General features: G+C 35.5%; 1 protein-coding gene across 3 annotated transcripts in view; it reads right to left on the bottom strand.

The window, feature by feature from the left end:
* The window catches only part of PPP2R2B (protein phosphatase 2 regulatory subunit Bbeta), a 460330-nt gene that overhangs the window by 416198 nt on the left and 17406 nt on the right, over positions 1-26726 (bottom strand). Inside the window, exon 2 of one of the 3 annotated variants that reach the window (XM_074212673.1) lies at positions 11994-12017. The exons of 1 other annotated variant lie outside the window; for it this stretch is intronic. In XM_074212673.1, the coding sequence (XP_074068774.1) occupies positions 11994-12017 (24 nt within the window). Of the gene's footprint in view, positions 1-11993; positions 12650-26726 lie in introns of those variants that run through there. One more of the 3 variants, XM_074212671.1, reaches the window with a different exon arrangement.

Raw genomic sequence — 26726 nt, 5'->3', positions numbered from 1 at the left:
GCCAAGCAGGGACCCTCCTCACAACTCCAGGGAAGAGGGGAGAGCCTGAACACAGACAAGAGAGCAGTCAGAACCTCTCATAAGACCTTAGAGGAATTAAGGTCGCAGTGGGGTGTCCCAAAACAACCCCCCCCAAGCCCTGTAAGTGCAGTAAATAAGTCACAGGCTGAGGAAATGCATAAACAATAGAAAAAAGAAGAATCTGACCATAGAAAATTACTTTGGTTCCATGGAGGATCAAAATACACACTCAGATGATGACAAAATCAAAGCTTCTATATCCAAAACCTCCAAAAGAAATAGAAAATGGGCACAGGCTATGGATGAACTCAAAAAAGACTTTGAAAAGCAATTAAAGGAGGTAGAGGAAAAATTGGGAGGAGAAATGAGAGCAATGTAGATAAATCATGAAAACCAAGTCAGCAACTTGGTGAAAGAAATACAAAAAATACTGAAGAAAATAACATATTAAAAAACAGTTTAGGCCAAATGGAAGAAGCAAGACAAAAGGCAAATGAGGAGAAGAATTCCTTAAAAAGTAGAATTGGCCAGCTAGAAAAGGAGATAAAAGCTCTCTGAAGAGAATTCATCAATCACCTCCTGAAGGAGATCTCAAAAGAAAAACTTCCAGGAATATTAAAGCCAAACTCCAAAACTCCCAAGTCAAAGAGAAAATACCAAAAGCTGCCAGAAACAAGCAATTCAACTACTGTGCTCTATAGTTAGGATTACATAGGATCTGGCAGCATCTACATTAAGGGCTCATAGGGCTTATAATATAATATTCCAGAAGGCAAAAGATCTTGGTTTACAACTGAGAATCAACTACCCAGCAAAACTGAACATCCTCTTTCAGGGGAAAAGATGGACTTTCAATAAAACAGGGGACTTTCAAACTTTCCTAATGAAACAACAAGAGCTGAACAGAAAGTTTGATCTCCAAGTACAGGACTCAGATGAACCATAGAGGGGATGGATGAGAAGGACTAATTATGAGAAACTTAATGATGTTAAACTCCTTGTATTCCTGAATGGGAAAAAGATAATAACTCATATGAACTTTATCATTTATAAGAGTAGTAAGAAGGAGCATATATAGACAAGGCACAGGAAGGAGTTGAATATAAGGGTATAATATAGGAAAAAGATGGAGTTAATGGGTGATAAAGAAAAGTACTGAGAGGAAGAGAAAGGAGAGGAAGAAGGGGCTAAGATATTTCACATTAAGAGTCAAGAAAAAGCTTTTACAATGGAGTGGAATGGGAGAAGGTGAGGGGGAATGAGTGAGCCTTCATTCTCATCAGAAAGGGCTCAGAGAGGAAATAACATACACACTTAATAGAGTATAGAAATTTATCTTACCCTAGAGAAAAATGAGAGGAAAGGGATGGGATAAGAGGGAATGGGGAGGGGGGAAGGGGGGAATAGGTGATAGAAGAGAGGGAAGATCGTGGAAGAGGGCACTCAGATACACTTCTAAACAGTGAAAGGATGAAAGGAGAGAGAGAATGGAATAGATGAGAGTAGAGAGGAATAGAGTGAAGGGAAATACAGCTAATGATAACAACTGTGGAAAAAATATTAAAGCAACTTCTCTGGTGGCTATGATGGGAAAGGCAATTCGTCCCAGAGACAGACTAAACACAGACTGAAGTACACTTTTTTTTCTCTCTCTCACTATTCTTGAGGTTTCTAATCTTTTTGGGGTGAGGTTTATGATTACTCTCACAACAAGATTATTGTAATCATATAAGATAAATAAATAACCTCCCAAAACACAAACAAACAAAAAGGAATGAAGGACTAATGTTTTATACCTTTTAAACACTAAGAAATGCTAAGGGTCTTGCCATTCCATTTTAAGCAAAAATGGCATTCTTGTCCTCTTTGCCTCTTTTCTCTCTTACCTAGCCTTAATCCTTAAATGGGCTTTGCCTTTGTCAAACTGTGACCTGGGAAATACCCCTTAGTGTTAAAAGGCCAAGGCCTCTCATTGCATCCAAGGTCATCTCCAGTTGTCTTGATCCATCTCTGGTCACAGATGGTCCTGGAGGAGAAAGTAAGGCTGGTGACTTTGCACAGCACCCCCTCAATTAAATCCAATTCAGTTGCATGTCATGGCATTACCTCCCTGATGTTATGGTCCTCTTACAGAATAAAGGATTAATAATAACTCATTATATCAAGAACTCCTCTTTTTTATTTTTATGTAACTCATTGCTCTTTTATTCATGTTTATTTAGTTTTAAGGTTCTGTATTACAAAACAACCTCATTACTTAACATTAGCCTAGCAAAATGTGAAAGTTCTGGGGAATTATTTCCAATTACATGATTTCTTATTTTAAAAAATCCATTCCTTACTCACTGGGTTTCATCACTTGTCAAGAGTTCCAGAAACAATTATTGATGAATATCAAGGTACCACTGAAATAATGATGTGCCATAAACAAAACTGTAGAGTGAACAGATATTTGGACTTAAAAAAGGTCAATATTTTGAGCCAAAGGAATTTCTTTATAGTGGTGGAATTCCAGATACTAGGAGAAGACCTATAGTGTGGATTTTTCCAGACAAATAGGCTTCTTTCTTCCTATAAACTTCCACAAGGTCACTAGCTTTTTTTCTAAGATCCCAATTTCCCCCAGCAGCAGCCACAGCTAACATAATACAAACCCAAGTGCTTTTCCACACTATGCAGTGGGAAATGAACCACAGGGCAATCAATCAGACTGCCAGTTAGTCACAACCTTGCCTGAGCATCTCCCTCATTCAGTGTCCTGTACCAGACAGGAACATTAAAGTCATTTGTATGTAATTAGCAATACTATTTCAAGTATCAATTTTTGAATCAGAAGCATTATATCTAGCAATGATGAGAAAAAAAGGAAGTGTACTCCCTACCTAGAATATGAATAGATGAATATTTTTGCAAGCTCTTCATTATTAATAGCTTAAAATGGGTGCTAGAATATTGAATTCTATAATTTTGGCAATTGTTATTATGAATGGAGTTTAATTTTCAAGACAGAACTTGCTTACCCTTAAGACACTTAGGCTGGATCTAGATATGCAAGAATTAGAAGCAATTATTCATATGATCAGGCCAAAAAACAATTGCACCTAAAATAGTCAGAAATTGAAGTCTAGTTGGGTCTTTGCTTGAGCTAGTTAGATAATGGTTTCCATTTTCCTCTTTGAACACTGAGTCACAGGCGCCAAGAGGAATTTGTAAAATTGTGATCTCCAAGAAGAAAAAAGAAGACAATTTTGTTTCATCCTAAGTTCTTTAAAAAATAACTAAAATGCAGTTGGATTTCATCTGAGAGATTTCTAGTTACATATATAGTTATCTATTTGAAACTACAGGTGTTTAAATCATCTTAAAGGGAGAAATAGAACCATCTGCCCTTGTGATATACTCCAAATTTTAGCAATCGAGTCTGGCAATACTCAGAGAATCCAGAAGTTGCCAGTTTTGAAAGCATGTATGATTCAGTGCTTATGTCCACCATCACATCCAATTCACACAAATAGCATGGTATATATATATATATATATATATATATATATATATATATATATATGTGTGTGTGTGTGTGTGTGTGTGTGTGTGTGTGTGTGTGTGTGTATATATATATATATATAATATATATATATAAAATAGATCTCCATAAAATTGGGTATTTATACAAAATATATCCAGTCAAGAGAATTTACCAGCATCTCATTCTATCAATTGTTAACAATAAAGAACAACTCAGTTTATAGCAAGTCCATTTTGGATGCTATCCAATAGAGTTTATCAATAATTATAATTTATAGAACATTTAACAGTTTAGAAAATGCCTTCCATACATGATCTCATTTGGATTCTTGAAATGACCAAATGAGGTTAATACTTCAAATAGTATTGGTCTCATTTTAAAGGTGAGGAAACAGGATGAGAGAGAGGCTTAGAAACTTGTACAGTGTCACGCAAATAATAGATGCCAGAAGTCTCTCCAGGGCCAGGGTTTTTCTACTACTTCACTTAGAATAAGACCTGTGAAAGATAATGGAGACTAGGAAAGGTGCTATTATGATTGTGGAAGAAAGTCCAAATTTTCAAAGAAGAGAATAGGAGATAATAAATTAGTAAGCTTGACTTTGATTCAAGGCAAAATTATGGAACACATTTTTTTTAAAGATTCCTTATAAGCATTTAGAAAGAGAAGTAATGATCACCAAGATTCAGTAAGGCTTCATAAAGAATTTCATTTCTTTTTAAAATAGGATTAATTAATAGATCAATTGTGACACTGCAAGAATGGCACTTTTTAGCAAAACATTTAACAGACATTATTGATATGGATTATTTAGAGATGTGGATAGGATATTATAATAATACATCCAAGAGGATTCAAAATTTGGTAAATGACTGAAAAAGTCATTAATAGCTCCATTTTTATTTGGAGAAAGGTCCATAGTGGAATTAGCAATGATCTGTCCTAGGTCTTGTACTATTTGCCATCTTTATCAAAGATATGTTTTAAGTGATATGAAGGTGGTAATTAACACATTTGACAATAGTGGAAATACAAAAAGTTCTCAACCTGCTAGAATATTGTAATGAACAAGATAAAAACCTAATAAAGTTATAATATATAGGAACTTCCTCACCCACACAACCTCAGAAAGCTCCTCCAGGTTCTAGGGGCTTCATTGGTGAAATTTCCCTTTGGACCCCTCTGTAGATAGTCAATCAATTTTCATACTTGTCCTTTCTTTCTCTGATTTACTAGGTGATTTTTCTCTTGATAGCATATATACAAAAGTGGAATGGGTTGCCCCAGGAGGTATTGAATTTCCATTTCACTGGAACTTTTCATGCTGCAGCTGAATTACTACTTGTAAGAGATGTCAGAGAAAGGATTCTTGTTCAAATAGGAAAAATGGTAAGGAATCTTGGAGGTCAACTAGTCCTACCTTCTCATTTTACTAATGGAGAAATTGAGCCTAAGAAAAGTCAGGTAATATAGGTAGGAGAGCCAAAATCCTAGCAAAATTAGACAGAATTTTGTACAAAAAAAATAAACAACCAAAAAAATCTTAGAAGTGCCAGATGACTGCAAGCTCAGAAGAAGCGGATAGATTTAATATTTGAACCTAGTGTCTTAACTCAAAAATTTAGTGGTTTCCAGTTTATTTCCTCTATGGTATGAGTTTTGACACCTTGCCTTAGACGACTGGGATTCTAGTAAACTCCTAGTATATAGTGATCTTCTTGATTCTCCCAAGGGACAACACTGCATTCTAAGAGTCAATACGTGGAAAACTCATGTTCAAGGCATGACATTTTCACTTGTTCTGACCTTTCAACTTGGCTCATAAAGGGAGAAGCAGTGAATCTTAAACTAGTTTAAGTCTCTGAGGAACTCGCTTTATTTTTGTAATATCCACTTTGCAGAGCAGTAGGGCATTAGCTTTCAATGAGAGTTGGGCTAGTAGGGTATTAGCTTTCAATAAGAGTTGGGCTATTTAGTTAGTGAGTTATCTACCACTGGAGGAGTTAATGCAGAGACTGGATGACTACTCAATCACCATGTTTTACAGAGGATGTTTCCTCTGCAAATTGGATGAGATGGCCTCTGAGAGTCATTCCAGCTCCAAGAGTTGAGTTATGGGTTGGGTTCAACCAGATGGTCTCTGAAGTCCCTTCCAATTGTGAGATGATTCTGGGATTATTTCACTAATATGGCAATTCAACAACCTAACAGGAAGAATTGGTGCCATTTTCACAAACCATCTGGAATATCCATTTTTTTGTAAAATCTCCACAAATGCCATCTATATTAGTCCAAACCAATCCCTTGTCTCTAAATGTTTCAGAAAATAATAGATTCTAAATTGGAAGAGACAGGGGGGTCATCAAATCTAACCTTCCACATCCTGCAGGAATTACTTTGCATTCTGTCCCTGACACAAAGTCATCAAGATTCTCTTCTTTCAAAACTTGTAGTGATGGGAACCCCTTTAATTCACAAGATAGCCTATTCTACGTTGGACAATTTTTGACTGTTAGAATTTTATATCTGATATTCAGGTGAAATCTATCTTCCTGCTGGCCCAACTTTTCCTTACAGCATGAAAGTAATAAATAATTTTCTGACCTATAATCAAGTCTTTTGTAAGGTTTTTTTCCTTCTGCATGCTAAAATTGCTCAGGTTCTTCAACTATCCCTCATCTGGTAGGGTTTCCATTCCTCTTTACCAATGTTCCTTTTAACATAAGGTACTCTAACTTGAACTAGTCCACTGTGATTGCTAGGACAAAGAACAGTGGGACAATTACTTCTCTTGTTCTAGACACTTTGACTCTCCTAAGGTAACCAAAACCGACAGATTACCAGGTATCATTATTAACTTATTTGAAATTGTTAACTGTAAGTTCTAAACCTTTTCTTTTCATCTTTTCTTATTTATATAATTTTTGTTTTACATAACCTTCATTTTCCAAGAACATCTCTCTGCCCTCTCTTATGTAGTCATTCCTTCTAACAAAGATATAAAAACAATAAGAAGAAGAAGAAAAGAAAAACAATTTGGCAAAATCAATCAATGTATTTGTGTCTGAGAGTATATGTAATATGACTCACTCAAAATCATCCTCTTCACAGATAAGGAGGTACATTTTATCAACCTAAAGCCCAGCTTGGTCATTATATTTCCTAGTGTTTAAATTTGTTTTAGCTCTTTACATTTACATCATTTAAATTATATTATATATTATTTTCTTGACTTTGCTATTTCATTCATCATAAATAAGTGTACTAAATTTTATGAATTATTCATATTTGTCATCTGCTACAATATAATATTTCATAATATATAAATATTACAACTGGCTTAGGTATTCCTAAAACATTTTCATATTAATTATTGCCAGACTAATGTCTCCTCATGATTTCTCTCCTTTCCCTATATCTATATAGTTAATTTTTTTTAATTTAATTTCAGAACATTATATCCTGGTTAGATTTCATCTTCTTGTCTTTTTGTTCTTCTGAAATATTTTTTTATGAAACTTGAATTTGTTATCCAACAAATTAATGCTTTCTTCTGCTTTGTTTCATCCACAAAGTTAATAAGCATGTCTCTGATGTCTTTATTTAGATTGCTGACAGAGTCCAATGGCATGCCTCTAGAGAATTCTTTCCACACTGAAAATGATCCACTGTATGATATTTTTGGAAAATAGTTTTTAGATTTTGTGCGCTCTTACTCAACCCACATTTCTTTATCATAGTTATATAGACATTAGGAGAAACATAGAAAATGTCTTGGTAAAATCATGATATACTATGTCAGTATTATTTCATTATCTTCCAGGCTAGCAACTCTAATTTTAAAAATTCTTCTATCATCCCTCACTGTCACTCACTAGATAAAATGCTATTTGTCTAAAGCAAACATATACACATTTTCCCCAAAATATACATTCTTAAGAACACAAACAAAAATATAATACAACTGGAAGAAGAAGAATTGAGGCTTGGGGTCTTCTTTTTAAATCATCAGGAGAAAGACAGTATTCTAAAGTCAAAGAAACCTTGGATTAAATAAGAGATACAAATTTTAGTTTCAATTCAGTCAGTGATTACCTATATGAATCCAGACATGTCACTTCTTATCTCTGGGTCTCAGTTTCCCCACATATAAGAACAGATCAGACTAGCAGTTTCCTGTCTTTTCTACTCTGAGGAAATTTTTGGGAAAAATATCATTTCTCCCTTTCCCCTGAAGTTATTACCTATTTGCATATATTTTGAATTTCTTTATATATTCTATTTGTATTTTACTCACACAGTAGGCTCACAGATATAGAGTTATAAGGGTTCCTCACATTATTACCCACTATCAAAAGTGGGTAATAATAACACCTATCTCTCGGGATGGTTGTGATAATTAAATGAGATAATACCTGAAAATGGTTTTGCAAATCTTAAAGCTTAGATAAATACTAGCTATTGTTGTTAGTATTTTATTATTTTTTTTGCAAAGCAATGAGGTTAAGTGACTTGCCCAAGGTCACACAACTAGGTAATTATTAAATGTCTGAGGCTGAATTTGAACCAACTGATTCCAGGGTTGATGCTCTATCTAATGTACCACCTAGCTGCTCCTGTTATTGTTATTATTAAAAGGGATCTTGTCTTACTCATTTTAAAGAAGAAACTGAAGTACAGATAATTCAACTGACTTATCTAAGGTCCCTTATTACTTACTATAAAGAGATAAAGCTGGAATTTGAACTTAGATCAAGTGACTTTCAAATTCTGTGTTCTTTCTACTGCATCAGTAGGCACTTAGTAAGTGTTTTTTGAATGAATAATGTATAAAGTATATAATAAAGTATAATAATGGATGTTCTATGAGTGTTCATGTATTTACAAAACTCAAGATGAAAAAAGCTACTCTGAATTCAACAATGTTTAAAAATGCATTTTATTAATCATAACAGCAGCTATATATATATATATATTTAGAAAATAGCAATATGCATGCATAAGTAACATTCTTCTGCATATATTTTCAGAACTGGATAAAGATCAAAACAACAATGTTTGGTGTGCATATGCTTTCTCTGTCCCTTTCTGATATTGTGACCCTCCTCCAGGGAACTACCATTCATAAGCTGACACCCATTGCTCTAAGGACTTTATCTGCTCCAAGAGTCTAAGATGTGTTTATTGAGTTCCTCTTCTGTGCTCAGCCCAGTACTACAAGCCTCAGCTTGTTTTCTGATTCCCCTCAGATCCACTGATTTCCATGAGGATGGAAGCCCAAGGCTCATTTTCATGGATGAATTTATTTTTCATCCTGTCATGAGCGTGTTGTTTCTCATCAATCCCCAACAACATGGACACCTATTCCCTTCATTTCCCAGAGGCACCCTGGAAGGTTATTTGATGAGATGCAGCATCCTAAATGAACTCAACTAGAAAACCCAAGAAAATTCTGTTGGATCAATATTCCTTAATATTCATTGAGTAACCCCGAAAAAGCAAATCTTGTCCTTCTCAGCAAATGTTGGAAAAGAAATGTACAAGGGAAGAATAAGCTATCTCACTTTATGGCTGAGATATGTATAATATCATGCATATAAAAGAGCTAAAGAAATCTGTGAGGTACATTGAGAAAGTCTTGCCTTTGGGGTGAGAGGATCTGGTTTCAAATTCCACCAGTGAGGCTTAATTGTGGTGCTACTTTGCATTTTCACAAACTCTTTGAACCTCATTTTCCTCAACTGTAAAATGAAAAGGTTAGACTAAGCAGCATGTAAATTGCCTTTCAGCTCCAAAATCTATGATTCTACTGTGATTCTAAATGTTTTTTTTTAAATTGAGGGGACATGAAGTGAACTTTGGGGATAACAGACTTTGTATTTGAAGTTAGTAGCTGAAACAATTTGTAATGATTTATTATCCCTGATTTATCAGGGCTAATTTCTTTGAATCTGCTCTAACAAATATATTGTGAGATGAATGAATTATAGAAGAAGCAGAGAAGACAGAAAAAATGATAAAGGAAGGAGGAGGAGGAAGCCGAGAAAGAGAAAACTGACATAGGCTATCTCTACAGTTGACCTAAACACCTGGTTGAAAAGTGAAAAGTCAGTCAGTTATCTGGTCTTGAAATCTTGTAATATCAAATATTTTGGCATGCTCAGAAATATACAGATGTCTAGTCTCATGTTTTTAATTATTTTTGGATATAGTAAATCAAGGTGGCTAGGGGGCACAGTGGATAGAGTGACAGGCCTGCAGTCAAGAAGACTCCTCTTCATGAGTTCAAAGCTGATATCATACATTTTAGGTGTGACCCTGGGCAAACCACTTAACCCTGTTTAACTCAGTTTCCTCATCTATAAAATGAACTAGAGAAGGAAATGACAAACCACTCCAATATTTATGCCAAGAAAACCTAAATGGGGTTATAAAGATTCAAAAACAACTGAACCACAAAATACTAAATAAATCATATATTTAGCCTGAATTGTTGGCTTTCCAGATACTCAGTGACCACAAAGAAAGAAATTTTAAAACAATTCTTAAACTTTTGAGATGCATTTTGTTTTAAGTGCAAAATCTTAGTGATCTGTGAATTTTTATACTTAGAAAATGATCTGAACAACTACATTTTCCAGTTTAAGGTAATATTTAGATTTTCTGAATCAAAGACTTTTTTAATGGTCTTCAAATAGTTGCTTATCCTTACAAGAATGATAATGGAATAAATGAAATAAGAAAAAATGGAAGTGCTGGTAAAAGATATGGACATACACCATCAGCATCTTTACTTCAATTCCAAGATACATTTATTATTATGATAGAGATCCCAGACTTTTATATAACCTTTCATCTTCTCCATCTCTTTCCATGGATTCCCTTCAAGGTTTCATTCATGTGCTGAGGACCTTCAATTTCAACTCTTGATGTTGAATGGACACCATGGAAGCATGTAGGTTGTTCACTGGTTGTACTTTTGATTCTCTTATGTGACCCATCTCATTTTTTGCTCATATATCTTTCTGATGACGTCCTCTAAGTTGCTTCTGCAAAATTCTTCAGTGGTAACATGGAGCAGACTACTTAGGCCTACAATTATGATTTTTCATTCCCTTTTGGATGATCTGCTACTTTGATTGTGGTAAAGAAGATAGAGATCAAGACTTGTGGTCAGGATGGCTTGGATTTGAATCTCTTTATGATATTACTGTGCCTCCTTGGACAAATCATTTAATCCCTCTCCTTCAGGAAAGCATCAGATTGGGTACATTGAAGCATTTAAGGTCATTAAAATCAATGTGCAATTTCCCAAAAGAAATCCAAACTCTTTATGTTCATTGTATAGTCATAGAGATAGACAGATAACTAAATATATATATATATTATATATTATATAATATATATATAATATATAATATACACATATATTTATGTATCTATTGTGGTTAGATCAGTTCCATGGAGTTTTCATTTAACTCATATTGCAGTCTGGAAAATAAACATTCTTTATGCACTTCATTTTCCCTGTGTAGATAGGGCAAAAACTTTTGAGTGATTATAGTTCTAAGTATACACTACAATGTTCCAGAGGTTGATATTCAGTACAATGCCATCTATAAATTTGAGTATCTGGAGGACCCTGCCATCTCTATGGCAATTTGGATTCTAGTTAGACATCCTCCATGACAATGGCAAACAAATGTCTCTATGTATTATGTCTTACCTTGTGTTGATAAGCAAACAAAGCTATTTCTGTTGCTTGACTTCTCAAAGAATCTTTGATGATGTTGATATATGCATGGCAGACAACTTGGAGGGCAGTTTAAGTTAATATTTAGATTTTCTGAATAAAATACCTTGTTAATGGTCATTAAATAGTAAACAAAGTAGAATACTATATACTCTGCACATTTTGGTTAATTTTTGAACTCTAAAGATATGATCTGATAGAGCCCTACCTGCCTTTCTGTTTTTCATAACATAAAAATCTATGCTTTAGATAAAATCCTTGTATTTTCTCCATTTGCATTCATTTGTCCCAAAACAAAACAAAATAAGGGAACCATCATCAAAATTTCTACATATTGCATAGTATTTAAGAACCCCCAAACTAATAACATAACGATAGCATATAACATTAATGGGCACCTAGTCCATTAATTTGTCATTGTGACTGCCATCTGAATTCATATGAAGAAATAAAATGGAGTTTAATGCAATTGTCTTTTAGCAAGTTGCATTTCTCTCTCTCTCTCTCTCTCTCTCTCTCTCTCTCTCACACACACACACACACACACACACACACACACACACACACACTCTTAACCTGCACTTCATAGGTATGGGGTAATATAGAACACGCTAAGCTCATCAGAATTTAGCTATACACATTTTATGTCCTGGTAAATGTAGGGATTAATGAGTTCTGAAAAAAACTACTTACAACATTCCAAAAGAGTGGAGAAACCTGACAAAAGAAGAAAATATAAAAGTGAAATAATTATAAATGACAAACACTTATCTATGTGCTGAATAATACTATACATGCTATATAGAGTAGCAGAATACATATTGGTCCAGGTCTACAAAAAAAAAAAAACCTGAAAGACAAAGCAGTCAATTGGGAACTTGGGGGCAAAGAATTTCCCCTTATAGATAACTGAAGTAAACATTATTCAATAACAACAAACCTGGAATTGGGAGCTCATTGAAGTACAGATCTGAATTTGACAAAGATCATTTAGTACAAACTTTCCATTTTACAGATTAAGAAATCAAGGTTTAGAGAATTCAAGTGATTTGCCTTAAGATTGCAAAGCTTATAAATGATTCTTTTGTTTTTGTTTTGTTTTGGGTTTTTTAGGGTTTTTTTTTTGCAAGGCAAATGGCGTTAAGTGGCTTGACCAAGGCCACACAGCTAGGTAATTATTAAGTGTCCGAGACTGGATTTGAACCCAGGTATCCCTGATTCCAAGGCTGGTGCTTTATCCACTATGCCACCTAGCCGCCCCCTTATAAATGATTCTTGATGAGAAGTTCTTTAACCTAAAATAGGGTGTTCTAATCAGAGACTAGATTCAATTCTATATGTATTTGTATATAGATCTGTATATATAAATATATTCATACATAATACAAATTTATATATATGATATTATGTTTATAGTATATATATATGTATATACATACATACATATATATATATATATATATATATATATATATATATATATATAATTTATATGTATGCTGAATCAGATGGTAGAATGTACAACTCTGCTACTTACTTCCACCTCTATGACTCTGGGCAAGTCACCTTAACTCTCTGGGTCTCAGTTTATTTTTCTATAAAATGAATAAACTGGGTTACCCAACCTCTAAATTTTTTGTTGTCTTTAAATCTGTTATGACCCTGAGCCCCCTAACATTAATATTATTGAGTGAGTTGATTCAGTACTGGGAGGCTCTACTAGGCCCTTTGGACTGTAAGATTTTATGATCCTCAAGTTGATAACTCATTTCAATGATTCTTTTGCTAGGTCTCTGATATTTTCTTTTGGTAAACAAGAATAAGAAATGCTAGACTTGAAGTCAAGGGAAATGTGTTCAAATTCTCCCATAACCAGATATTTAACTATAACCAGAGATGACATTTCTCTCTCTCTCTCAGATTCAGTTTCCTTAACTAACAAATGGAAATAATATCTCAAAGCATTATTGTCAGCAAGTTAGGTTGACTGATAAAATTTTATTTTTGTAACTGGAGAAGATGGAGGTTGGGACCAGTACCTATTATATTTCATTGTGTGGGATGGGGGGGAAGGTCTGGAAGAGTCCTTGGGAGTGTATAGGAGATCCATTGGCACTTTCACTCTGACCTAGAGGAGTACAAGGTGTTGCTTTTGGCAAGAGGTTTTTTTCCTCCGCCTGCTGGCCAGTGATAACTAATCAGAGCAAGAAAAGGCCTCAACCCTAAATTCCTACTTGATCCCCTTTTAGTCCACAAACTCCAAGCTGGATTCTAAGTGTTAGTCCCAGCTGTAATTAACTTGAAAGACCAGTGTTGATAACTGCCCTGAGTGTGTCCTTTGTAAGAATGATAAGTGGAAAATCTGGCACTTACACAGAAATGTAGATCATTCCATAGAGAAATCTACCCCATAGAATTTTATGTATTTCTTAAACCACCCACTGCTGCTTTCAATCCTCTTTTGGAACAGTTTGACCATAAATATTTAAATAACAGCTGCTCAACAATCAAAGCTACTCACAACAGTCATTGTTCAGCATGGCAAATGAGGGTTTGCCAAGGGCATGGATAACAAGTTAAAATGGAAGAGATTCAAGAGGAAGGATGCTCAGTTCTGGGATATAGATTGGGGCAAGAAGACCCATCTGCAGCTGGAATGGGGACTGCAAACATTTTCTTAAAAATATCTCTTTCCTACTCCCATGTGTAATATGAGAGAATAAGAATAACTCCTCCTGTGTAAAGGATCTTTTTAGTTTCAAGGGAGGTAGTGTCAGAAATATGGTCAGATAAGACTTGTTGCCACAGATATTCTTAAATCTGCCTTTTATTTTTTTACCCTTTAGTTTGAAACTAGTTTAGCCAATGTAGTGAATGACAAAGTAGTGAAAGCTAAGGTTCAGTCCAGTTGAGTTGTAATAATAATAACAACAAATTGTTATTTGTTATCACTTATTAGCAATATTTCTTAAACCTCTGTTTACCTCCACTTCCTTAACTGTAAAATGGGGATATTCCTAGCTCCTGTTTTGGCAGCTCCGTGGTGTGAGGCCTCCTGGCCATGAGCCTGACAGCCATCGCTCTCTTCTGGTCTGCCTACCTGTACCAGAGCTTGTGCTGAGGATCCTGCTGCCCCCCCCACCATCTTGCTCCCCGCTTCCCCCAAAGACAGTGAGGGGCGTTGGTGTCTCCCAGAATTGTGAGGATTAAATGAGATATTTGTAAAGTGCTTAGCACAGTATCTGGTTACAGCAGAGGCTAAATAATTGCTAGCTATTGTTGTGGTTGGAAGGTTTTATGGGTCTCTGATGACAATTCAAGTTCATATCACTGCCAACAAAAATTACAGTTAAGTGATATTAAAAAACCTTGGACTTTTTGATCCATGTAGATTATACAAGGATAAGATGGAAACCTTTCAAAACACCACTTCAGTCTATACAAATATGGCACCTAGTTAAGAGCTAGCAAGACATGATCTGTCCTACCTTTCAAGGACTGGCAGGCAACCATTCTACAAATAAAAGTTTCAAAGTATCTTGGGAAACTCAATGGAAAAGCAATGCTGAAAATAGCCCATTACTACAGACTGAACTGTTGTCAACAATAGCCCAGACTCAATAATGCTCCATAAAAACTTGAAAATAATACATTTAATAGACAGACTACCCTATATCAAATATTCATAATATCCAAGTTACTCATGGAACAAAAAGCTTTCAACATAAAGAAACCTATATAAGATAATCAAAATCATGTGGAGCGGGGATGGTACCTGTCAATCCCATGTTATACTGTCTCCTATTGGAGCTGTGTATCAAGAACACTTTCTGTGAATCCAGAGAGGATGACTTTACATTCTAATACACTTTTTTTATCCACAAAAATCAGTTATTGTATTCTTGGATGCATTAGTCCATTAAATATTAAAGCAATGATGATGATGATAATAATAATAATAATAATAACAACTATAATAATAATAATAATAGTAGTAGTAGTGTAACTTATCCCAGCACTAATTCTATCAAAATTGCATTGAAAAATATGTAAACAATCATGAAAATATCATGATAATGACATTTATATAAAGTATGTTTTCACCTTTTTTGTGACATGAATCCTTGTAGCAGTCTGGGAAAGCCTATGGATCCTTCTTCAAAATATTTTTAAATATACAAAACATATAATAATTCATTAACTAAATACATTGAAATGCAGTTATCTCATTTTTTTAAATGCAAGGACTTCAAGTTTATAGCCCTTGATAAAGAGCTTTAAAAGTTTACAGGGCAATACAGACATATATGTATATATATACATGCATATCACATATTCACATTTACATATACATGCATATACAGTCTTAGTACAGCTTTAAGCTATTATAGCTTTAAATTGTACTATAAGATTTTGTAGACATCTTACATTCTCCCCTTTAAACAACTGCAAAGCAACCTTGTGAGATAGGTTTTATAAGTACTATCTTCATTTTACAGCTAAGGAAACTAAGATCAAAAATTAAAAAGGTTAGGTGACTTGTCTATGGTCACACCCAAGTAAGGATTATACTGCTTCTCCAAGTAACTAATACTGAGGTCAAAGTTTAGCTTGGGTTTATATTTTGATCTATAAGCAAAATTAGGCTGAAAGGCCCTTCCCCTGCCCCTAAAAATAGCATCACCTGACTTCCTGACTTTCTAATCTTTAATATTTTTTTTCAAAAGTAGCCAATTCCCATCAAGGACTACTGGAAAAGTCAGTTCTCTCTTTCGGATTTAAGCCCCAGATATCATCTCCCTGACCAAACTTTCTCTGATCTAAATGTAAGTTCTTTATCCTTCTTCAATTTTTCTCTGTATTTGACTTATGTTTACCTACTATCTGACTCTTCTCCCTCCCTTTGAGGGCAGGGACAATTTTGTGTTATATATTTCCATTTCCATTGTATAATATATGACAGGTACTTAATTTCTTTATTAAGTTGAATGTAATACAGAATCAGAAGCATAGTTGGAATTTTTAGGGAAAGAAAAATGAGAAAACTGATAGCAATTAGCAGAAATTTTGACAAAAGAAAGTAAATACTAAATGGCACAAATATTATGTAAACAATAAATCCCAGAACTCAAAGGGGAAAGAAATCATATGGGCTGGAGAACTCAGGAAAGTCTTCACTGAGAAGATGGGATGTAACAATGCTTTGAAGCTGGAATGAAAAGTAAAGAAGAGAAAAAGGAGCAGAGTTGTCAAAACTATAGATATTCTATAAGTATATGGATTGTATCTAATTTATCTTTCCCCTCCTCTCTATTTCTATTGCCCCTACTCTAGAACAAGCCCTGATAAACACACACCATTTTTTTGCAATGGCATGCCAGCAGGTTTCCTGATCTCCATTTTCTCCTCTCCAACATGCCCTTCCCATCACTGCTTTTTTATATAAAGAGCAATTATAGGGGCATTTAGGTGATGCAATGGATAGAGCACTGGGCCTGGGAGTCAGGAGACTCTGAGTTCAAGTCTGAGCTCAGACATTTAATAATTGCCTAGCTTAACCCCATTGCCTTAAATAAACATTTTTTTAAAAAGAGCAATTATGACACTTCTCAAATATATTTAGTATTTCCTTATCCACTAAGTAGAGCTCAAAATCCTTACTTTATAAATCTATAAAAAAGTCTTCTACTACACTATGATGTTGATTTATCTTTCCAATCCTCTTTCATATACTCTGCATTTTGTGCTCCAGGCAAAGTGGACCCATGATAAGTTTCTTGATAATATATTTCAATGTCTCACCTCAGTTTATACTATCTCCTTTGCTATATATATATATTTTTTTCTCAATTGCATGTTTAAACAGTTTTTTGTAACATTGAATTCTTTTTTAAAAAAGTTTGAGCTCCAAATTCTATCCCTCCCCCTCTGAGAAGGCAAGCAACCTTCCCATCTATCACCTTTGTCTGTGAATTCTCACCTGCCCTTCCTTTAAAGCTCAGCTCAAACATTACCTCCTCCTGGAAGAACTTCTGTACGCAACTCTATTGTCAACAATTTTCATTCATACTTGCTTTTTCTTTTTACCTCTTTAATATGTGAATAATAGCATATTGGACATTATGATTAGCTATACTTAATGCTTATTCCTCCACTAAACTATGATCTTAATGAGGATAGGAATTATGTTTCATCTAAACCTTGTGCTTCTTTCAGCACTTAGCAGTGTCCTGCATACAGCAGACATTTAATAATGAAAAGGCATTTATGAAGCACTTACTAGATGCTGAGCAATGGAAAAGAAAATAGCAAACCTCACCCATATCTTTGCCAAGAAAACCCCAAGGGCAATATTGGTGTGCTAGGGTTCTTGGGGTCACAATGAGTAAGACATGACTGAAAAATTGGACAACAAATCTGCTCAGCATTCTGCTAAGTACTGAAGATAACACAAGCAAAATAGTAGCTAACCTCAAGAAACTCCCATCCTGATATGCGGAAGACAGGGGAACAGTCACCATGGGAGAATATTTTGATTGGGAAAGTCTGGGGACTGAATTGGATTCTTAGAGCAGTTAACTGATACATTCCCTACAAGATTATTGATTTGATTACTATTCCCAGAGCTGATGTGAGGATGGGGTAGAGGTGGGTGGAAGAGGAGAAAGGTATTGGGCGGAGGGGGGGAGAAATATACATGTGTGATTTAGTATGAGGATCACTGAAAAGTAGAAAGTCATTTTGAATCCAGGACAAATATAGTGAATGTTCACCAATCAAGAGCTCAAAGAATGGTTCAACTGGACTGGAACATTTATAAAGAAGAGTAATGAGAATAAACCTGTAAAAAAAGTTGAGGTCAGATTGTTGGTTCTGAATATCAGATAAAAGATGTTGTACTTTAGGCAACATGGGAGTCATTTTAACTTCTTAAGTGGGGAATGACTTAATGAAAGTCATGTTTTTATAAGATTAATCTGGCAATGGTGTGCAAGATGGATGAGAGGGAGCAACTGTAGTCAATGTGTTCAGAAGCTACTACAATTATCTAGGGATGAAGTGATAAAGGTTTCAGGAGTAGCAGGAGGGATGAAAAGAAACATAATGTTTAATATAAGAGTAATACAGGTAAAAGTGTAGTATAATTAAAAGAGCACAAGATTTGGTTTCAAAGTTCATGAGTTCAAATCCCCACTCTGCTACTTATTTCCAGTAGGTAGTTCCAGTGGTTAGAGGACCAGGCCTGGCATCAGAAAAACCTAACTTCAAATTTGGCTTACTAATTAGCTGTGTGACCTTGGACAGTTTCTTCAACTGTAAAATGGGCTTAATACTAGCGCCTACCTCTCAGACATGTGAGGATAAAATGAGATAATATTTAGAAAGTACAGTCCCAATTATGTCTATGCCCAATGCCCAAAACATAGTAGGCACTTAATACCTGCTTTTTCCCTTCTGTTTTCTACCTAACCCCTCTAAGGTCTCAGTTTGCTCATTTGTAAAATGAGGGGGGCTGGACTCAATAAACTCTGAGATTCCCAACTTTAAGTGATTCTAAACTTGCTCATTGAAAGGGAAAAGATGCAGTATCAGTGGAAAAACTCTGCATCTGGAGATGAAATATCTGGTTCAAATTGCAGCTCTGCTACTTGTGGAAGAGAGATTTAATATGTTCACTTTGGTCCTTGAGTGAAGGAAAGGATGCAGAAATAGAAACCAAGAGTGGAGATGGTAGATACCCAGATCTGAGGTCAATTTAAGGAAAAATTCCCTAACAATTAAAATAGTTCAAAAGTGTAATGAGCTACTTTGGCAGGGTGCCCCTCCAGTAGCAGAGGTTAAATGGCTATCCCTCAGGGATTCTAGAGAGGTAATTTTTATATAGACTGTGCTGAATGAAGCCTGAAGTCCTTTCCTACTTTGACAGTTATGTAAATCAAAGATACTTACTTTATTATGACCTTGGACAAATTGTTTTCCGTCTCTGAACCTCAGTTCTCCCATCAAAATTGGGAGAACTCTATTACTGAAGGAGTTGAACTAGGTGACCTCTACAATCCATTCAAATTCTAAACCTTATAATCCTATAAAATGAGAAGCCAAAACATCATCCTTTAAGTTCTTCCTTAGTCTCCTATTTTGCCTTTCAAGTAGAGAGCTCTGATATTTTTAGACATCAATAAACCTATAGTTTTCCTTTCTGCTGCTGTTTTGGTCTTGGGATTTTCCTCCATATCTCCCTCCTCTCTTCTTAAGCATTGTTCTTTCTTCAGCATCTGTGTAAGGAGTCTGAGAAGGCTTAGGATGGCCCAGTTCCACTTGCTTCATCATCACTGAAGGCTGATTATGCCCACAAGAGAAAAAGCTCTTTATGTTGCCTTATTATGGTAACTGAATATTGTTCATGTCTTGGGCACTTCTCCACCAGTTCTGGAGGGCACCACTGGCCCAGCTGCTGGGCGATCTCATAAGAGCACAACACATTTGTGTAAGAGGGACCACAATACCCAGATTATTCTTTCTCATTGATTTTCTGACTCTTATGACTACAGATAAGAATGTACCAATCTACATCAGTGGGAGACATGGTCATCATTGTGGACTTTACACTAATTCCCCTCATTCATGAACATGGCTTTGTCTAGGATTCACTAAAGGAAGAACTGATTGGTCTGATGAAAGGAGAAGAGGCCCATGATAAATTTATAGGGTGATTATTGAAATTTCTTTTTTTTAATCTTTTGCCACTTTAGGTGAGTAGACACCAAGCAGACCAAATACCACGAGGATGTCACACAGATACTATACTCATATTTTAATAACTATTTTCATGTGCTTCATAAATTGTGTGTGTGTGTGTGTGTGTGTGTGTGTGTGTGTGTCTACAAGGAAAAGGAACAACTCAAGCTATGAGAGAACTGAACATCATCTATGAAACAGGATGGAGAGTTTTTGCCATCACCCTCCTCTCAGCAGCAGGGTGAGGAAGGATGATTCAGGCTGCCAGTGACATTTATTTAGTGCCCACTCAGTGTGTGGAAGCTAGCCAGAGATGTTGTTTCAGGTTTTGGAAAATTCAAATGAAATTCATTTGACTCAAATGGATTAGTATCCTCCTTCAAGAATGCCAGCTACAGCCTATCTATGCCTGTGTATAGGTGACTTTCTATAAATTCTCCACACTGGGGTTCAACTCATGAGAATAATTGATCTGTTCCCTGGTCATCCCTCACATCCCTCACACTATCATCCTTTTCAAATACACCAGGTGCAACATTCTACACACTGTGTCATCTAGATGCCTTTGATCACCAAGGATAATGACATTCTTTACTCAAGTTCTTCAAAATTCTTTATTTATTACATATTACATCCTGGTCCCACCTACCATGAGCCTCTTCATTACCATATGAGTGATACTCATTTTAGTTCTTTTATAAGACTATAGATTTTTTTAATCCACAGTTACTAAAATAACACTGATAGAATATTTATGTCAAAAATATGGATAATTTGTACATTACTAAGAGAAATTTAGGGCCTTTAAAAGAATTATGCAGCGGCAGCTATGTGGCGATAGAGCACCGACCCTGGAGTCAGGAGTACCTGAGTTCAAATCTGGCCTCAGACACTTAATAATTACCCAGCTGTGTGGCCTTGGGCAAGCCACTTAACCCCATTTGCCTTGCAAAAACCTAAAAGAAAAGAATCATACAGATTCCTAGAACAATCTGGCCCAAACTTCTGCTCCTATCTAATATTCTAATGGATGACTTCTTATAGGTTGTTTACCTAATTATATTTATAATCTAGACAGCAGATATTTTTTATCCACCTGGTTTTTCCCATGTGGCTAGTTAGGTCAAAAGCTTTCAGATGACTTCCAAGAAACTTGGCATTTTCCTGGAGTCTTGATGTAGCCAGTACAATGTCAGTCATAAAGAAGAGGATATGAAGGACCTCATCATCCATGGGGAATCCTTTTTCAATCTGGGCTTTGTAGAATCTCTTGCATCATAATGGAACATACCTTTAGCAAGCATATATCTCCCTCACCTATTTTACACCTCACCTATTTTTCATAAGGCAAAGGTGATTGAACAATGTATACTTTGTTATTAGGTCCATAATTACTACATGTATTTAAAGTGAATTTTAATAACTTTGATGTATGCATGAGACAACTTGTTAGGAAAAATTTCTTCATGGAATATTTGCTCTGTTGAATCAAATGTTTTATAATCAGCAAACAAGCAGAATGGAATTTTTATTCTCTCCATCTTTTTATTCAATTTTGTGATGGTAAACATATGTTCTACTGTGGAATAGCATTTGCAAAAGTCAGTCTGTCTCCTGTTAATACTTTAATTGAGGATGTCTTCCATACCTATACAGATAATTTTCACAAATGACTATTTTTGTAGCTGGGTAAGTAAGCAAATAGATTGGTTCTAAGTCATATTTTTTGAAAGGAGACAAAATGTAAGTTGTTGTTCCCTCCCCCCCCACATCTTTGTTGGCTTCCTTCCTTCAGAGAACTTGCAAATCCACCCCTTCCGTGCTTTCCTCACAGCTATATTGCCTCTAGTTCAGATCTCTGCTATGAATACTTAATCTAATTAAGTTGCTTTTTCCATCTTGGTTCTTTAGAGTCTCTTTTCTTCCTGCTTTGCAAGCAGGCTTATAAAGCCTGGAATAATAGAGACCAAGTGTGATGGTCCTAATTTCCTTGATGATGAAAAAAGTTAATCATTAAATGCACTAATCTATCCATCTAAAATAATGGCATTGTGACTGATATTGATGGGATGCTTTCCTTTGGAGATTAGAATTTTCAAACAACACAATGTGACATTTCTTGGGCCAAGTCCCATCAGTGAGCCAGATGCTCTTATAGGCATTGAGGGTGAATTTTTAGTGCCTAATTACTCCTTATTATAGGGCCTAATTCACCTCAGGGGGAAAATTCAGATTCTAAATCATTCAGCCTTCTCTCTTCCTAAGGGAACTTATGCCTAGAAAGGTATAGGAGTGGGGAGAGGAGAAAGGTGAAAGACAAGTATGATACTCCTCAGCAAATATCTCAGTGAGTTTCAAAACATAAGAGTACCATTTGTTTGAAACCAACAGCAAACAGTTCCTTAGTTTCAAAAGACACCAAGAACAGCCATCAATTGTCTTTTTTTTCTTTACAGTTTAGATACCTGACTCACACTCACCTACAAGGGCCACAAAAATAATCCCAGAGATGAAAAATGAATCCTAGAAGAAAGACTAAAGATGATGGGAGTGATGAACCTGAAGAAGAGAAAGCTAAGGGAAATATAGTGACTGAATGGCCATCTTCAGCAGATGAAGATATTTTATCTATGACTATTAAGAAAATAGAAGACTGGTAAAGGTTGTCATGAGTGTGTCTATCCTTGGGTTCCTTTAGTAAGAGTAGAAAACTTCGTGTTCCTGATGTTTGATAATATTTGCCTATAAGAAGGGGGAGGGGGAAAGATTATTCCTTGAGCTCTAGGATTCCAGATTTCTTCTATGACCCGTAATCTTAGTTTGGAGGTTCTATTTGGAAAACTATTGCCCTTGATCACTATATTATACTTCAAGATCCTATTTTAATACAACTCACAAAGTACTTTTCTTCCAACCATGTGGAATCTCTTATTAGCAGGATATAGATATTACTGACTCTATAATGAATGAGTAATGCCAGATGGGAAACTTGCAATCAAGGGACAGACTGTTTAGAAGAGAGAGAATTAACATTAAGTATTAAGACAAATTTGTAAACCAGTACTATTTCTCCCCTCCCCCACTCTGTTCCAATCCTTACCAGTCTATTCACTAGTCTTTCTCCACATTTAGAAGTGATACAATAAGAGGCTGTAATAATAGCTCACATATTATGAGTCTTTCAAAGTTGACAAAGTGATGATATTTTGTCTTTCATTCTCAAAGAAGACCATGACATCAGGGAGATATTGCCATGACAAGGGCATAAATTGGATATGAGTGAGGGGATGCTGTGCTGTCACCAGCCTCACTTTCTCCTCCAGAGCCAAATGGATCCAGTGGCCAGATATGAAGATGGTCCTGGCTGAGAGGTTAAGTGACTTATCCAAGGTCACATAGCTAGAAAGTGTCAAGTGACTGCTGATGGATTCAAACTCCCATCCTCCTGACTCCAGGTCACTGTTCTATCCATTGTACCACCTAGCTGCCCTGGTTGACAAAGTACATTTCTTATAACCATCCTATGAGATAGGTAGTATAGATATCATTAACCCCAAACTGAGGCTTAAAGTGGTAAAGGAATTCTTTTTTTTTTTTTTTGGTCTGGTATTTTGAGTCCTTCACAATTTGGCTCTACTCTATTTTTTTCCTTTAAAATATTTCATTTATTTTGGCTTTACAATCTTTCCTCAATCTTGCTTCCCTCCCCCCACCCCCAACAGAAGGCAATTTGCCAATCCTTACATTGTTTCCATGGTATATATACATTGATCTAAATTGAATGTGATGAGAGAGAAATCATATCCTTAAGGAAGAAAAATAAAGTATAAAAGATAGCAAGATTATATAATAAGATATAAGTATTTTTTTCTAAATTAAAGGTAATAGTCCTTGGTCTTTGTTCAAACTCTACAATTCTTTCTCTGGATACAGATAGTGTTCTCCATTGCAGACAGCCCCAAATTGTCCCTGATTGTTGGACTGATGGAATGAGCAAGTTCATCAGGGTTGATCATCACCCCCATGTTGCTGTTAGGGTGTACAATGTTCTTCTGGTTCTACTCATCTTGCTCAGCATCAGTTCATGCAAATACCTCCAGGCTTTCCTGAATTCCCATCCCTCCTGGTTTCTAATAGAACAATAGTGTTCCATGACATACATATATCACAGTTTGTTAAGCCATTCCCCAATTGAAGGACATTTACTTGATTTCCAATTCTTTGCCACCACAAACAGGACTGCTTTGAATATTTTTGTACAAGTGATGCTTTTACCCTTTTTTAGGTAAAGGAATTCTTCCAGGTCATTTGACTAATGATAATAATGATAATGATAATGATAATGATAATAATAATAATAATAATAATAATAATAATGGTGATCATAGATAGAGCTCTGATCCTGGAGTCAGGAAGACTTCAGTTCAAATCTGGTCTCAGATACTTACTAACCTACAACTCACTTATGCCCAATTGCCTACAGAAAAAAAAAAATTAACGATGGTGATAAAAACAAGTAGAATTTATATAGTGCCACTACAAAGCACTTTGCATCGATTATTCCATTTGCCCTTCACATGAACTCAGTGAGATAGGTACTATTATTATTATAGCATTTTACAGATAAGGAAACTGAGGAACAGTGAGGTTAAGTGACTCACCACAGTTATCATCTGGGACAGGAGTCAGGAGGATCTCAGATCAAATCTGACCTCAGATATTTACTAGTTATGTGACCCTGGGCAAGTCACTTAACTCAAGTTCTCCTGACTCTGAGCTCTCATTTATCCACAGAACCACCTAAATGTCTGGTCATATGAATTAGACAAGATATGAACCATCGTCTCCTAGGTCTAAGCCCAAAGTGCTGGTCATTATACTACATTATCAATAGATAGAGATGATTTCAATTCCTAAGGCAACTTAATTCTGTTCTCATTTTATTTGGGACCTCCACCAATGGTCCTGAGCTGCTGCAGCTGAGTTCTAAGAAAAATACACTTACTTTCTTGCTTTGACAACCTAGCAGTCTGAGGGATAACTCAATTTTTAAATGTAAAGTTGCATTAATATATGCCTACTTCCTTGCTCCATGACACTGTACTAGTCTTAGTGGGATACTGGCTCTTTAAATGAGGCTTTGTTATCACTCCTAAACATGTACTTTTAATCAATCCACTAAGGTCTGCACTACAACCTGATAGGGCTGTATCAAATAAATAATTTTGTATGATGCTCAGAGCATATCTGAGAATCAATAGACCATTGTAACCGAAGCCTTGGCAGCAGTTCACCTATAGGATTGTTTCCATTTATCATCTTGGTTTGAATTTTCTGAATCTAAGCCAAAAACACAATTTCCAAACAAAAGTCTTGAAATGAGTACAAATGAAGTGAATTCAGAATAGCCTATGCTGGGCATGTCCAGTTAGCTATATCATAACCACTGCCACTGGGAAGAAAGTACTGCAATTTGGTGCAGTATGCATTACATTTCAGAATTCAAGAAATAGTAAGAGAACCAATTTCAATAAAAGTTGATTGTTCCAAATCTTTTCCTCTGTACAGGGATATACCTCTGGTTGGTTTGCTACTTAACCATGTTTAAGAGGTATGTCATTTGAAAAAAATATGAAAAATATCCTAAAATTGAATAACTGGGCAATCTTAGAAGTATTGTAATACAATTATTAGAGGGGTTGGTCCTGGGATCCAGAAGACCTGAGTGCAAATCTTTTCTTATTTTTTTAAAGTTATGAACTCTATGACCTTGGGCAAGAAAATTTTATGTCTCTGAATCTCAGTTTCTACATCTGTAAAATGAGGATCATAAAACCTAGATTGACTAACTTATATTGTAGCTGTGAGCTTTATACCTATCTATGTATGGAACTCCAATTATATAAATAACCATAATATGCTGCTCCAAAAGAATGTTAAGTTCTTTGAGGGTAAGAATTATTTCATTTTTTTCTCTGAATCTTCAGTGTGCAGTACAAGGCCTAGAACTTAGTAGTCTTTTTTTTAAATGAGTTTTTATTGAAGTATTTTGATATTTTATTCCATCATCCATTCTTCCCAGTATCTTTCCCATTCCTCCTCCCAGAGCCATCCTATATGTCAAATAGTATTTTTAAAAGAGGAAAAAGTCAGTATAACTGATCAATACATATGGGAAAAGTGTGAACATATGTGCAATGTAAAACATGTACCTCCCACCTCAACAAAGGAGTGGAAAAGGAACATCTATCTCTTCTTTCAAACCATGCTCATTCTATATAATTTTGTAGCTTTCATTTTGCTTTTTGTGATTGTTCTTTTCACTTACATTGTGGCAGTCATTATATATATTTTAATGATTGTTAACTTCACTTCAGTGATAGATGTTTCTAGGCCTCTCTATATTCATTCCATAAATACTTGTGGATTAATGAAAAGTGCTAAGCAAATTAAGAGCAGCTAATTGGCTCAATAAGTAGGATGCCAGTCCTGGAGTCAGAAAGACTCATCTCCCTGAGTTCAGATTCAGCCTCAGACACTTGCTAGTTGTGTGACCCTGGGCAAGTCACTTCTTCCTAGTTGCCTTAAGATCCTCATCTATAAAATGAGCTAGAAAAGGAAATGGAAAGCTACTCCAGTATCTTTGCCAAAAGAGTCCCAAATATGGTCACTAAGCTACTGAAAGGA

Source organism: Macrotis lagotis, chromosome 1 (assembly GCF_037893015.1).
Source record: "Macrotis lagotis isolate mMagLag1 chromosome 1, bilby.v1.9.chrom.fasta, whole genome shotgun sequence".
Classification (NCBI taxonomy): domain Eukaryota; kingdom Metazoa; phylum Chordata; class Mammalia; order Peramelemorphia; family Peramelidae; genus Macrotis; species Macrotis lagotis.
Note: the sequence above shows the minus strand (reverse complement) of the source record. Positions and strands in the feature narration are given on the sequence as shown.